General features: G+C 47.8%; 1 protein-coding gene across 20 annotated transcripts in view; it reads left to right on the plus strand.

Moving 5' to 3' along the window:
• Window positions 1–13,808, plus strand: part of ADCK1 (aarF domain containing kinase 1) — a 125,889-nt gene that overhangs the window by 43,486 nt on the left and 68,595 nt on the right. For 18 of the 20 annotated variants that reach the window (XR_012416043.1, XR_012416045.1, XR_012416046.1 and 15 more), the window contains one exon: window positions 7,402–7,605. The exons of the other annotated variants lie outside the window; for them this stretch is intronic. Coding sequence is in view for 14 of the 18 variants with exons in the window: in XM_065549140.2 (XP_065405212.1) it covers window positions 7,402–7,605 (204 nt within the window). In the remaining 4 variants the exon portion in view is untranslated. The remainder of the gene's footprint in view (window positions 1–7,401; window positions 7,606–13,808) is intronic. 20 annotated transcript variants of the gene reach the window in all.

Here is a 13,808-nt window from a genome sequence, read left to right on the forward strand (position 1 = left end):
CAGTTTTCTTATGTCTGCAAGAACTTTTATACCTTTATTTTTGAAAAATTTTCTTTGCTGGGTTTAGAATTCTTTGTTTTCAGAGATGTTGCTATACTAACGTCTGCTTGTATTGTTTCCAGTGAAAAATCTGCCATCATTCTTTTTTTTTTTTTTTTTTTTTTTTTTTTTTTGAGACGGAGTCTCGCTCTGTCACCCGGGCTGGAGTGCAGTGGCCGGATCTCAGCTCACTGCAAGCTCCGCCTCCTGGGTTCACGCCATTCTCCTGCCTCAGCCTCCCGAGTAGCTGGGACTACAGGCGCCCGCCACCTCGCCCGGCTAGCTTTTTTTGTATTTTTTAGTAGAGACGGGGTTTCGCCGTGTTAGCCAGGATGGTCTCGATCTCCTGACCTTGTGATCCGCCCGTCTCAGCCTCCCAAAGTGCTGGGATTACAGGCTTGAGCCACCGCGCCCGGCTCATCATTCTTATCTTTATTCTTCTGTCTGTATCTTTTTTCTCTGTATAAATTGTTTTAAAAAATTATGTAGCTTTCTTCATGTTTCTTGTGCTTGGGGCTTGTTGAGGTCCTTGAATTTATTAGTTTATACATTTAAAAAAAACAAATTTGAAAAGAATTTCAGCCATTTTCTTTAAATATATATATATTTAATTATAATTTATATATATTTAATTATAAATATATATAAATTTCACTCCTCATCTCTTCTCCTTTGGGGACTTCAACTACATATTTACTAGGCTGCTTGAATTTGTTCCACATTTCACTGATGTTCTTTTCACTAAAAAAAAATTATTTTTACTTCTATGTGTTTCATTCTGAATAGTTTCTGTTGCCAGGTTTTCAAGTTCACTAATCTTTTATATATATATATTTTTTAGAGACAGGGTCTTGCCATGTTGCCCAGGCTGGTCTCAAAATCTCTGGCTCAGGCAATCCATCATCCCCCTTGGATTCCCAACGTGCTGGGATTACAGGTGTGAGCCACCATGCCTGGCCTGATACTTTTTTTCCCCCTGCAATGTCTAATCTGCCATTAATCGCATCTTGTGTGCTTTTCATCTCATGTATTATGTTTTTCATCTCTAAAAGTTTGATAGGATTCTCTTTCTGTCTCTTTTGTGTCATCCAGGCCTTGGTTCACTGCAACCTTTGCCTCCTGGGCTCAGGCAGTTCTCCTGCCTCTGGCTCCCAAGTAGCTGGGATTTCAGGTGCGTGCCACCGTGTCTAGCTAATTGTTGTATTTTTTGTAGAGATGGAATTTTGCCATATTGCCCAGGCTGGTTTTGAACTCCTGAGCTCAGGTGCTCTGCCTGTCTTGGCCTCCCAAAGTGCTGGGATTACAGGTGTGAACCACTGTGCCTGGCATTGTGCTTTTATTTTCAGGGTGGTAGATATTTTTGTATTCTTTTTTTTTTTTTTTTTTTTTTTTTTTTTTTTTTTTTTTTTTTTTTTTTTTTTTTTTGAGACGGAGTCTCGCTCTGCCGCCCAGGCTGGAGTGCAGTGGCCGGATCTCAGCTCACTGCAAGCTCCGCCTCCCGGGTTCACGCCATTCTCCTGCCTCAGCCTCCCGAGTAGTTGGGACTACAGGCGCCCGCCACCGCGCCCGGCTAGTTTTTTGTATTTTTTAGTAGAGACGGGGTTTCACCGTGTTAGCCAGGATGGTCTCGATCTCCTGACCTCGTGATCCGCCCGTCTCGGCCTCCCAAAGTGCTGGGATTACAGGCTTGAGCCACCGCGCCCGGCCTGTATTCTTATAAATATTGAGCTTTGTTCTAGGACACAGTTAAGTTACTTGAAATAGTTTGCTTTTTTCAGATCTTGCTTTTAATATTTGTTAGATGGGAATGGAACAGTATTTGCTTTGGGATATATGCCATTACTGATGCAAAGCCCTTCTGGATATTGCCACAAATGTCCCATGAATGATGAGTTTTTTTTTCAGTTTGGCAGGTGGAAATAGGTCCTATGTGGATGCTGGGTACTGTTAACCCTAAACCTTTTGGGTTGTTCTTTTCCTGGACTCAGACCATTTTTGGGTATGCAGGTGCTGATCGGTAGTCAGCTGTATATGCAGTGGGATCTCTGCAGACCTTTCGTGTTCTTTCTTTGTGCAGCTCTCTCCTCCTCGCTACTCTGTCCTTTGAACTCTTTCTGGACTCTCAGCTCTATCTCCTCAATTGAGGAGTCTTCCGGTCACTGCCTGGCTTCCCCTCCGTGCCACTTCAGCCTGGGAGCTCCCAGTGCAGTGAACTGGGGCATTCATCATGTTCACCTCGTTTCTTTCTCATCTTTTGGGAATCACTCTTCTTCCTTGCCTAATGTCAAGTGTCTTGAACACCATTGTTCTATATATGCTGTCCAGTTTTTCAGATGGGAAGGTAATTTTAGTTCCTGTTTTGGAAGAAATGTCAAGGTTGACATCATGATTTATGGCCTGAAAAAGTCCAAGTTTAACCTTGCCATTTCCTAAGGTGGAGAAGACTGTGGGAAGAACAGGTTTGGTGGTAGTGGGAGTGGTGGGAAAGTCAGGCTAAGTTTGAAGAGCCTGTTGGATATCGGAGTAATTGATGTTAGAGAGGCAGCTGTAATCAGCAAGCTCCAGTCAGAGGAGAGGTCTGGGCAGGAGACACACATCTGCGTGTATCAATGTGAAGATGGTATTTACAGCCATGATACTGGATGAGATCCCCAAGGAAGTATAGTTAGAGTATTGGATTAATCCTATTTTTTATTTTCTGTATTTTCTGGTGCTTTGACATCTTGGTTTTGCTGGCATTGGAGGGACTGCTGCTCCCAGGGTCAACTAATTCTTAGAGATAGGTAGCAGCTCTCTTGGGAGTGTGCTTTTTTTCTTTTGAGATGGAGTCTCACTCTGTCATCCAGGCTGGAGTATAGTGGTGTGATCTTGGTTCATTACAACCTCTGCCTCCCGGGTTCAAGCGATTCTTGTGCCTCAGGCTCCTGAGTAGCTGGGATCATAGGTGCCTGCCTCCACACCAAGCTAATTTTTTTGTATTTTTAGTAGAGGCAGGGTTTCACCATGTTGGCCAAGCTGGTCTTGGACTCCTGACCTCAGGTGATCCACCTGCATTGGCCCCCCAAAGCGCTGGGATTACAGGCGTGAGCCACCCACTCAGGGGAGTGTGCTTTTCATATGCAAATCAACCAATTCAGAGCCCATACCTCACAACCACCTACTTCATCAGGCTCTTTTACTCTGTACTACTATTCTCCTGCCCTAATTCCCCCATCATTAGGTAGTAGACAACTAGGGACAGCTCCTATGCCCCAGAGCCCAGTGAAATTATTCAAAGTAACCAGTCCTATCCTGTTTACCCTGCCTTGACCATTCCTTCACATGGAATAGCAGCAAAGGCTCTTGTCCACATTTTCCTGCTTTCCCCCTCTGCCTTTAATTCTGGTGCTTCTTTCCCCACGTGGCCTGGCATGGCATGCCATCATGCCATCTATTTCTAGAGACTTGTCAGTAAAGGCTTCTGCTTTCATGGTAATCATTTCTGTGTTTGTGTGTCTTACCGCATGTGATTGAAACAAATCCCAATACCCTTGTAGTAAGTATAGAAGTACCAGCTCTGGCTAAATGGATACGTATATTACCTCACCTTATTTAATCTTCATAGCAGCCCTATGAGGTGTAGGTACTATTATTATCTTACTTTTATAGATGAAAAAACTGAAGTAGGGAAAGGTTACGTAATTTGCCCAAGTCCACCAGCTTCTGTGTGGTAAAGTTGGGATGTAGCCTGAGACACTCTGAAGTCCTGTGTTCTTAACTACAGAACTATGTGTGGTCAGGGTGGGGTTCAGTCTGAGGTTAAATTCTTTTAATATGTTTACAAACTGTACCTCGTTTTTTCCCCCTAAGACATGATGAGCTTTACTTTGCTGTCTAAATGACAACGTAAAGGTTAACATCTGGAAAAGAGAACTTGCAGACTGTGGGCCTGATTTCTTGGGGATGAGGAGTTACAGTTTCATTTTTCTGATGGACAGCACACATGTGTGCTGTGGGACCCTGCCAGATTAGCAAAGAGATGCTGGATTCTCTCTGATCAAAACTGGTCCAGTCTGCGCGCAGAATCTTGTCCATTTAAAGCTGAAAAAAATGATCAGCTGGACTTTCCATTCTCAGAAGATGCTGAAAAGGGATGATAAAAAAATTTCCCACATTATCATAATATTTATTATTCATAAGAAATTTGGGAAATACAGGTCAGGCGTAGTGGCTCACACCTGTAATCCCAGCACTTTGGGAGGCCAAGGCGAGTGGATCACTTGAGCTCAGGAGTTTGATACTAGCCTGGGCAACATGGTGAAAAACCCCTTCTCTACTAAAAATACAAAAATTAGCCAGACATGGTGGCAGGCCTCTGTAGTCCCAGCTACTTGGGAGGCTGAGGCAGGAGAATCACTTGAACTCGGGAGGCAGAGGCTACTGTGAGCCGAGATCACGCCACTGCACTCCAGCCTGGTTGACAGAATGAGATTCTGTGTCCAGAAAAAAGAAATTTGGGAAATACAGAAAACCTATATAGAAGAAAAAAGTACTCTTATAATTTCACACCCCAGAGATACCACTGTTAACATTTCATTCCTTTAGGGCTTAAGTTTCTGACTAGAAGAATTAATCAAAGGTCAGTTTGGGGTCTGTCGCCTTCTCTTTCTGTGTCTGCCTGTCTCTCTGTGTGTGGGGTGTGTATGTATGACTGTCTGATGGTCTCGTTCCTCTCTGTCACTTACACGACCCTAAGCCCCACTGGAGATATTGCCCAGTTCTCATGGGGAGCCCCATGGATTCAGTCTGACATTGATAGCTTTCTGCCTAGCTTGGGGACTAGGGCCCCTGCTCTTGGGGCTTTAGATGTGGGTAAAGGGATTGCTTTGACTCCATCTTGCCTAATCAATAACTAATCAACACTGAGTTGATCTTATTAGCTATTCATTGCCTCCCTCCCAAACCCCAAACCAAGTTGGCTATGACAATGCTTTTCACTAATATGAGGCAGATTAAAACACATTACATAATAGCGCTTTGGGAGGGCAAGGCGGGCGGATTACTTGAGGTCAGGAGTTCAAGACCAGCCTGGCCAACATAGTGAAACCTCATCTCTGCTAAAAATACAAAAATTAGCCGGGCGTGGTGGTGTGCGCCTAAAATTAGTTACTCAGGAGGCTGAGGCAGGAGAATCGCTTGCATCTGGGAGACAGAGGTTGCCATGAGCTGAGACTGCACTACTGCACTGCAGCCTAGGTGTCTCAAAAAGAAAAAATGTCTCGCAAAGCTCGAAGTGGACAGGCCTCCTGCGGGCCTAAGGATGGCCTGGTAGTGCCTGGAGTGTGAGGCATCTCCTCTGCTGTGGCAGGAGGTGGGCGGATGGGCCCTTTGGCTGCTAGGTTGAGGGTGTTCAGGGCTGCAGCAGTTTCTTCTGGGCAGCAGCAGTCTGGGCGTGGTGGCTCATGATGGTAATCCCAGCACTTTGGGAGGCCGAGGTGGGTGGATCGCTTGAGCCTGGGAGATGGGGACTACTGTGAGCCATGATTATGCCACTGCACTCCACTCTGGGAGACACAGCGAGACCCTTTCTCAAAAAAAAATTGTGCAAATTTATGGAGTACCTGGGAAATTCTTACACATTTATAATGTGTGGTGATTAAGTCAGGGTATTTAGGGTAGCTATCACTTGAGTATAATGCAGTTTTCTAAATATAGTCATTCTCCTCTGCTCTCAAACATTGAATTTATCCCTTCAAGTTTACTTTATGTTTGTACCCTTTAATCCACTTCTCTTCATCCTCGCCCTTCCCACCACCCGTATTTCCTAGTTTGTTATCTGTTTTTCCACTCTTCCTCCATTATCACATGTTCTCTCTTATATGTGGGAGCTAAAACAAAAACAAAAACAAAAAAACTCCTCTTAATTTCTAAATTTCCTGTGTGATTCACTTGGCAACTAATTATATAGGATCTTTGAACGCTTCTTCCACCTTTGTTGTCAACTGTTATTTAACTCCTCACATGATTTTATGGCCCCCAATATGTGTTAATTACATCAGCATCCTATGTGGCACTGAAAAGTGTAAGTCCATCCTCGTGGTTCACTCTCTTGGTTGACTGAGTTGGGAGAAGGCAGGTGCCAGGTCCCCACAGGGTATTGGGGTCCTTTGTCTTCTGCATGTGCCCATGGCCTCATCCTGCCTCAGAGGCTTAGCTCTTAGAAGGTAGGACTCTTATAGTACCAAGGCCCTCAGTTGGGCTGCAGGGATGACTGTGGATATGCAGCCTGGGGGCAGATGGGGCCACCTTCCAACTCTGGAAGGACCGGTGAGCACCCAGATGTGAATTAAGGCTGCTCTCTGTCCTAGACAACCTGCCCAGATGCCTTCTCCATGTGCCTCATACCCCTCACTACAGTGACTCCTCTAGTTAATAAGAGACCTCTGCTAAAGTTTGCTGCACCAAAGAACCCTAGATTTTGGAGTAGTTTCTAGACCTTCCTTTGATATTTATTAGCGATTTCTTTTTTTTTTTTTTTTTTCCGAGACGGAGTCTCACTCTGTTGCCCAGGCTAGAGCGCAGTGGTATGATCTCAGCTCACTGCAACCTCCACCTCCTGGGTTCAAGCAATTCTCTGCCTCAGCCTCCCAAGTAGCTGGGATTACAGGTGCCTGCCACCACGCCCGGATAATTTTTTTTGTATTTTTAGTAGGGATGGGGTTTCACCATCTTGGCCTGGCTGGTCTTGAACTCCTGACCTCATGATCCACCTGCCTCAGCCTCCCAAAGTGTTGGGATTACAGGCATGAGCCACTGCACCCGGCCTAGCAATTTCTTTAGAAACAAAACAACCTAATTTGTCTTCTTTAAAGATAGCAAAACTTGCTTCCCTGAGGTGCTGTGAAGATTAAAAGATACAATACCTATGACCATGTTTTATAAAACGTGGCAATCCAAACAAACAAAGCATAATTGGTATGTCTGAGGGGTGGGTGGCAAATACTTTAACTCCGTGTCCCTTGAATGAATCATTAGTAGGTTAGACTTGGTTAAAAGCCTTGAATGCTTATTTCTAGGGAGGGGGACCCAGACTAGGTAAGTTTTGATGAAGAGGAGGAGGTAGGAAGCACTGGGCCATGTATGAAGGGCGGCCTCTGTATGAGGTTGGAGTTGACTGCCCTACGTACCAGGAAGCTGGACACCAAGGGAGAAGGTGTGTGTATGTGTGTGTGTGTGTGTGTGTGTGTGCGCGCGCGTGCATGCGCCTTCCCTGGACATTGTAGGGTAATGAGGGTTTTCAAGCAGAGCAGGAAGGTGAAGGGAACAAGGTCTAGGGAACAGTCTGCACTCACACCTCTCTGGCTCTGGCCTGTCTTCCTGCAGGTGCACCTTCGCTCTGCCAGGCGTCTCTGTGAGCTCTGCTGTGCCAACCGGGGCACCTTCATCAAGGTCGGCCAGCACCTGGGGGCACTGGACTACCTGTTGCCAGAGGAGTACACCAGCACGCTGAAGGTCCTGCACAGCCAGGCTCCACAGAGCAGCATGCAAGAGATCCGCCAGGTCATCCGAGAGGATCTGGGCAAGGAGGTACCCACCTTTGCAGCGGGGATGGGCCTGGGTTGGGATGCTTCAGAAAAGGCCCCGGCTGAATTCTTGCGGTCTCGGCCAGGGTGCTGGGGATCCACCAGTGACACAAAACCAAATGTCACAGCCACTCTCAGTGCTGAAATCAAAGAGGTTAGAAGGAATCTCAGTGGCCCTCAGTGAAACATACCAGTTCAACCATATGAAATAGTTCCTGTGAGACTGTTACTGACCTGAAACCTATATATGATTCATATGGTTCAACCTAATAATATCTGTCACTTACTGAAGGTTTAATGCCTTATTGAAGCTTTATCCTCAGCAGGGCTTTCAAGCCCATCCCATGTGGTTTCCACCTACCTGTCTATAAGTTGGTGGGGCAGAGTGACACTGTGGTTTAGACTCTAGAGCCAAGAGCTTGGACTTTGCACACATGATTGATCTTGGCACCTCACTTTCCTTATCTGTAGCCCACCACATAAGGTTGCTGTGTGGATTAGATGGGATAATGAATAGAAGGTGCTTAGTGTAGTACCTGATGTAGAGCAAGTGCTCAACAAATATTAGCTATTATTTGTATAGTAATGGTGTTCTATACTATTATGGTTATTTCCCCATGTTCTGGTCCCATTGTGCTACCTGTCTCAAGCTCACTGTGTTCTCTTAGTCCTCAGTGCTTGTGCCATGGTCTACCATCTGCCTGGTGTCTTTGCTTCTTTCTCTACTTGTCAAGTGACTTCAGGCCATCTGCCTATCTGTCTACCCAGCTAGCAAATCCCAGGCAGGGTGCTAGGTGCTGGGTTTCCCGTCCAAACCCAAGCTCTTCTAGGAAGTCTTCTGTGACCCTTCCTTGACCGATCTTATCCCTCCTTTGGGCTCTGCAGAACTTTGCTCCCTGCACTTGTGCAACTTGTGGATTGATTAGTTGTGTCTAAGGGTTTCCCTGCAAGTCATAGTCTTTGAGGATGAAGACCAAGACAGTCCTTTTACTCTATTTACGGCTCCAAAACAATACCTAGCAGGTGCCCTGGGGCTGCTTAAAGAGCCAATGGATGAACTAGAAATAGTGTCCTTAGGCTACTTGGCGCAGGGCCGGGAGAGTGGGGCAGAGGTTTGATAAAGACCAGTGGTTCCCTTTTTACAGGGAGCTAGCCCTGACCATTGGTCCCTTAATGTGGAGCCGGCCCCAGCTACGCAGCATCCATCCAAAGGTGTCCCGCTTCTCAGTGATATCCTGGCCTGATGCGGGGCTTGGATCACACAGCGGGTGAGCATAGAAACGTCTCTGACTCCTCTGCCACTGAGGAACATTTCCTCCAAAGGGAGGGACAGTGAGTGAAAGGTAAACCCGATCTGTGGCTGGCTTCAGGGAGCAGGCTGCAAGCTGGGAGGAGCAGGGTCAGGAGAGAAGGACCCTAGGCAGAGGGGACTGAATTGGCACAGTGCCGGCCCACTTATGGCTTTGCCTCTTAACAAGACTCTTGGCCCCCAGCTTCTAACAGCACGAGATTCACCCCAAAATTAAAACTAAATAAATCACGGTAATAACAGTGTGAAGTGCATCATTGCTGGCACAGCTCTCTGGGGGTGGAAAAAAGGAGCAGAAGGCAGCAGGTTAACCCTTGGAGGCTGACTTGTCTGGCGAGCTGGGGAGGGAGGTGGGACAAGGGCATGTCAGTGGCTGTCCCCAAGCCAGGGTGGAGTGAGGGCAGTTTGGAGTGTCAGCAGTCATGGTGGTCCACCCAGCTGGCTAAAGAATGTTTGGGGTTGGAGCACGTCGCCTGCTCTTCAGGGCCCCTTCTCCGATCCCCTCCACCCCCTGCCGATTAGCCCTGAGCACAGTGGCCATGTGGCTCCTGCCCCACAATGCTTCTTTAGCTCCCTGAGAAAATGGGCCACTGTCCATGTCATGGTTCTGAGGGGCATCCCTCATAGCTGGGGAGCTTCTTCAGAGCCCTCTGGGTTCTTACCAGGGCCCCACAGGCACACACTCCGTCTTCCCTGCCATCTTCCTCCTCCTCCCCCTGGGAAGATGGCATTTGTTCCCTGGTGACACACTTTCCCAGTGTGTGGGTGGAGGGAGGGGAGCAGGGCCATGTGGGAAGAAGGGTGGGTGCGTGTGGGGGTGTGAGGGCGGGGGAATGTCACTCACTTGGCATTTCCAGCCTCCTCCAGCCCCTCCCATGACACTTCTCGGGGAGCAGTCTCGCCCCCAGGATGCTTGAGTGGGCCCCACTCATCGTCAGCTCCATGGCAGCCCAAGACCTGTAGAAAGCTCTGTTTCATCCCTAGCTTAAAAGAGGCTGTCAGTCTTGCCTCACCACCTTCCTAGGTCCCGGTCCTCGGATAGGCTTGAGGTTACCTTGGACTCAGAGATTCCGTAAGTGCTCCTAAAGCTCAGACTGTAGAGAGTGGAGGTGTGGTGAGAGAGACACTTGGATGGTCAGCAGCAGTGTTAGAGGTCACTATGTCCTCAGACCCGTCCCTGTCGCAGGCAGGTGGGGCCCGGCCCTGTGGGGTGTTGCCAGCATGGGTGTGGGGGTAAGATTGAGGGTGCAGTACTTCTGGACCCCACAGTTCATATTCATTTCTGGATCAGTCAGAATTTCTGCACATCAGCTGGCACCATCAGTGCAGAGGTGAGGACACTTGAAGGGGCACCATCCTTGCATAGCATTGGCTCAGGCAGGGAGTGTGCTGGGGGCCACATTGCTAAGGGAGGGCCAATGACAAGCAACAGAATGAGACCTCACGTCCTCTAATTCCCAGGCTGGTGATTTGTCCTCTACATAACAGCTTCTATTTGGCAGGGAAAAAAAGCAGTTGTGTGTGTCTGTGTGTGTATCTTAGAAGTTTCTCAGCTAGTATTACCAGAAAGAAACTTACTTTTTTCCTTTATTTGGATGTTAGGCTTATATCCTGAAAGACAGGTTCCAGGAGGCAAACAGGAGCCCAGCCTCTGGGAAGTGGGGTCGTTTCTGTCTCCTCAAAAGTGACCTGGCTCTGGACTGGGTCGCGGGTGTTCCCAGCCTTGGTCCCCTTGACTGCCCTTGGGGCTGTGGGTCCAGATGCAGTGCTGACCTTGGCCAGCAGATGGCGCCTGAGCTTGCAAGTCAGGGATGGTTGTGAAGACCTGGCCCTTCCCTTTTGAGGGATCCCTGACCAGGTGGACGAGACTGGGGCTCTTTCTACTCTTGGGCATGGTTCATGCTGTTGAAGGAACCCAGACTGACATCTCTACACCCTGATGGGTATGCATAGGTCTCAGCCACGAGGCTGTTGACCACCCTGGGCGCCTGAGCCCTTGGCTCCATGTTGGAGGACGTGGCATTGGGGTTAGGAGTTCTCTGATGCTCCGCAGTCTCTAATGGCTAGTGATTCTGTGCCTGAGCACCGTTTCCTTCATTCCTTCTCTCTCCTCCTGGTCTACGCAGTTGGTATTTAGCAAAAAAGGACAGTGATGGACACTTGGGTGTAGCCAGGGATGGGTATGACCTTGTTCCAGTCCTCACAGTCCAGGGTCCTGGGAGGTTCACTCATCATGGTAATACATGGCCACATAGTGCTCAAGGAGCTTGCCGAGGAGAGAGAGGTTGCCTTGGGCAGATGGAGGCTTTCTGAAGCAGGTGGCCTCTGACCCAGCCCCTTAGAGATGGATGGAATTGGAGGACGTGGATGTTGGAGGAAGTGATTACTGATTAATAAGCTGGGCTCAGCAGAGGTGCAGGGACAGGAAAGCATAAAGCACGGAGTGAACAGTGAAGTCTTGTTGATTACAATGTGGCATTCAGCCGGTGAATAGTGGAGCAGAGACTGTAGGTTTGGGGCTGAGGCCACATTATGAAGGGCCTAGAATGTTCTTTTCAGAATGTGAGCCTGAGGGAGAGAAGGACTTGGGGAGGGACTGATCAAAAGAAGGATGAAGAAACTGAGATATACGGAGTGGGGTGGGGCATGTGGTTGGGTGATTGAAGGAATTTGCCTAATAGCTTGAATTTTTAGTAATGTGGGAGATGAGGTCATCTTTGAAAAGAGGGGGAAGATATAGATGGGGAGGTCTGACGTGGGTAGGAAGCTTGGGGATAGAGTTATCGTGGGAATTAAGGGATGATCTGTAGAATTGTGAACTGCACTGTGCTGTTATCTTTGGTCATGTACACACACACACATCTATACCTGCCCCCATGACGTACAGACAAGTCAGATCTTGTTACAGCCTATTTCAAGAAATGGTCCAAGCCGTGCATGGTGTCTCACGCCTATAATCCCACTGGGAGGCTGAGGCAGGTGGATCACTTGAGGTCAGGCGTTTGAGACCAGCCTGACCAACATGGTGAAACCCTGTCTCTACTAAAAATAGAAAAATTAGCTGGGTGTGGTGGCAGGCGTCTGTCATCCAAGCTACTTGGAAGGCTGAGGCAGGAGAATCACTTGAACCCGGGAGGCGGAGGTTGCAGTGAGCTGAGATCAGCCTACTGGACTCCAGCCTGGGCAAGAGAGTGAGACTCTGTCTCAAAAAAAAAAAAAAAAAAGAAATGATCCAGTTATGTCTTAGAATATAGTTGTATCAGATAAAGTTCTTTCCACCTTCAAAATCCCATGAGAAACTGAAGGAAATGAGGCCAGCTGGTGGCATGGAGCACAGACATACCTCTGTTAGGGTCAATGCTTATATTGGTGTCTGGGTGGTGTGGTTTGGCTTTTGTACTTTGAAATTAGTTTTATCAGTTTTTCATACCCTGATCTTTCCTCCCAGGGGACCTTATTTTACAGCTCCCCATAGTATCTAGGGACAAGTGTATGTTGCTGGTGCTCTGTGTTCTTGATGTACCATCCGACTGGGGTTTCAATGAGAATGAAGGAGAGAGAAGGTGCAGGGGTACCGTTGTGCAACAGGTAGAATAATTCATATCCAGTTGTTTTGTGAGAGCCTGTGGGTGCGGTGGGAGGGCGGTTTGTCTTGTTTGCTCAAGGTTTAAGCAAATGTTCAGAAAAGAGATAAAGAAGCCTTTCCTCCAAGAACATCAATGGTTTATCCTGCTCGGCGGTGGGGCAGAGAGAAGGCACTGTAGGTGCAAGGACCAGCACGAACAAGGCAGAAGTGGAGACACAAGGCAGGAGAAGGGCTGCCTTGGTGAGGGGCACACAGCTGTCCTGTGGAGAACTTGATGGGAGGGGGGAAAGGCGCCCTCTTTTTGCATCCCTTCCTCCAGTCTATGGCAGGTTGGCCAGGGCTGGGCTGGATTTCATTCCTGTGTAAGTCAGGGCTCTCTAGAGAAACAGAACCAATAGGATATGAATGTGTGTATGTGTGTGTGTGTGTGTGTGTTTGTGCATGCGTGTGTACTTGTGTGTGTGTATGGAGAGAGAGAGAGAGAGAGAAAGAGAGACCAACTGATGTTAAGGAATTGGCTGATGTGGGTTATAGAGGCTGGGAAGTCCAAAATCTGCAGAGTGACGCAGCAGGCTGGAGACCCAGGAAGAGCCGATGGTGCAGTTCAAGTCTGAAGGCTGTTTGAAGGTTACCTGCTGGCAGAATTCCTTGTTGCTTGGGGAAGGTCAGTCTTTGTTCTATTCAGCCCCTTATCTGCTGCATGAGGCCCACCCGTGCTATGGAGAGTAATCTGTTTTATTCACAGTCCACTAATATAACTGTAAATCTTGGCTGGGCACAGCGGCTCATGCCTGTAATCCCAGCACTTTGGGAGGCTGAGATGGGAGGATTGCTGGAGCCCAGGAGTTCGAGACAAACCTGGGCAATATAGTGAGACCCCATCTCTGTTAAAAATTTTTTTAAAAAAATTGAATTAATAAAACAAACTGTAAATGTCACCTAAAAGTACCCTCACACAGCTGAGTGCAATGGCTTATGCCTGTAATCCCAGGACTTTGGGAGGCTGAGGCAGGCAGATCACCTGACGTCAGGAGTTCAAGACCAGCCTGGGCAACATGGTGAAACCTCTGTCTCTACTAAAAAAAATACAAAATTTAGCCAAGTGTGGTCGTGCACACCTGTAATCCCAGCTACTCAGGAGGGTGAGGCAGGAGAATCCCTTGAACCCAGGAGGTGGAGGTTGCAGTGAGGCAAGATCATTCCATTGCACTCAAGCCTCCCAGGTGACAAAGTGACACCCTGTATCAAAACAAAAACAAAAACAAAACCCCTCACAGAAACATCCAGAGTAATGCTTGGCCCAATATCTGGG

Source organism: Macaca fascicularis, chromosome 7 (assembly GCF_037993035.2).
Source record: "Macaca fascicularis isolate 582-1 chromosome 7, T2T-MFA8v1.1".
Lineage (NCBI taxonomy): Eukaryota > Metazoa > Chordata > Mammalia > Primates > Cercopithecidae > Macaca > Macaca fascicularis.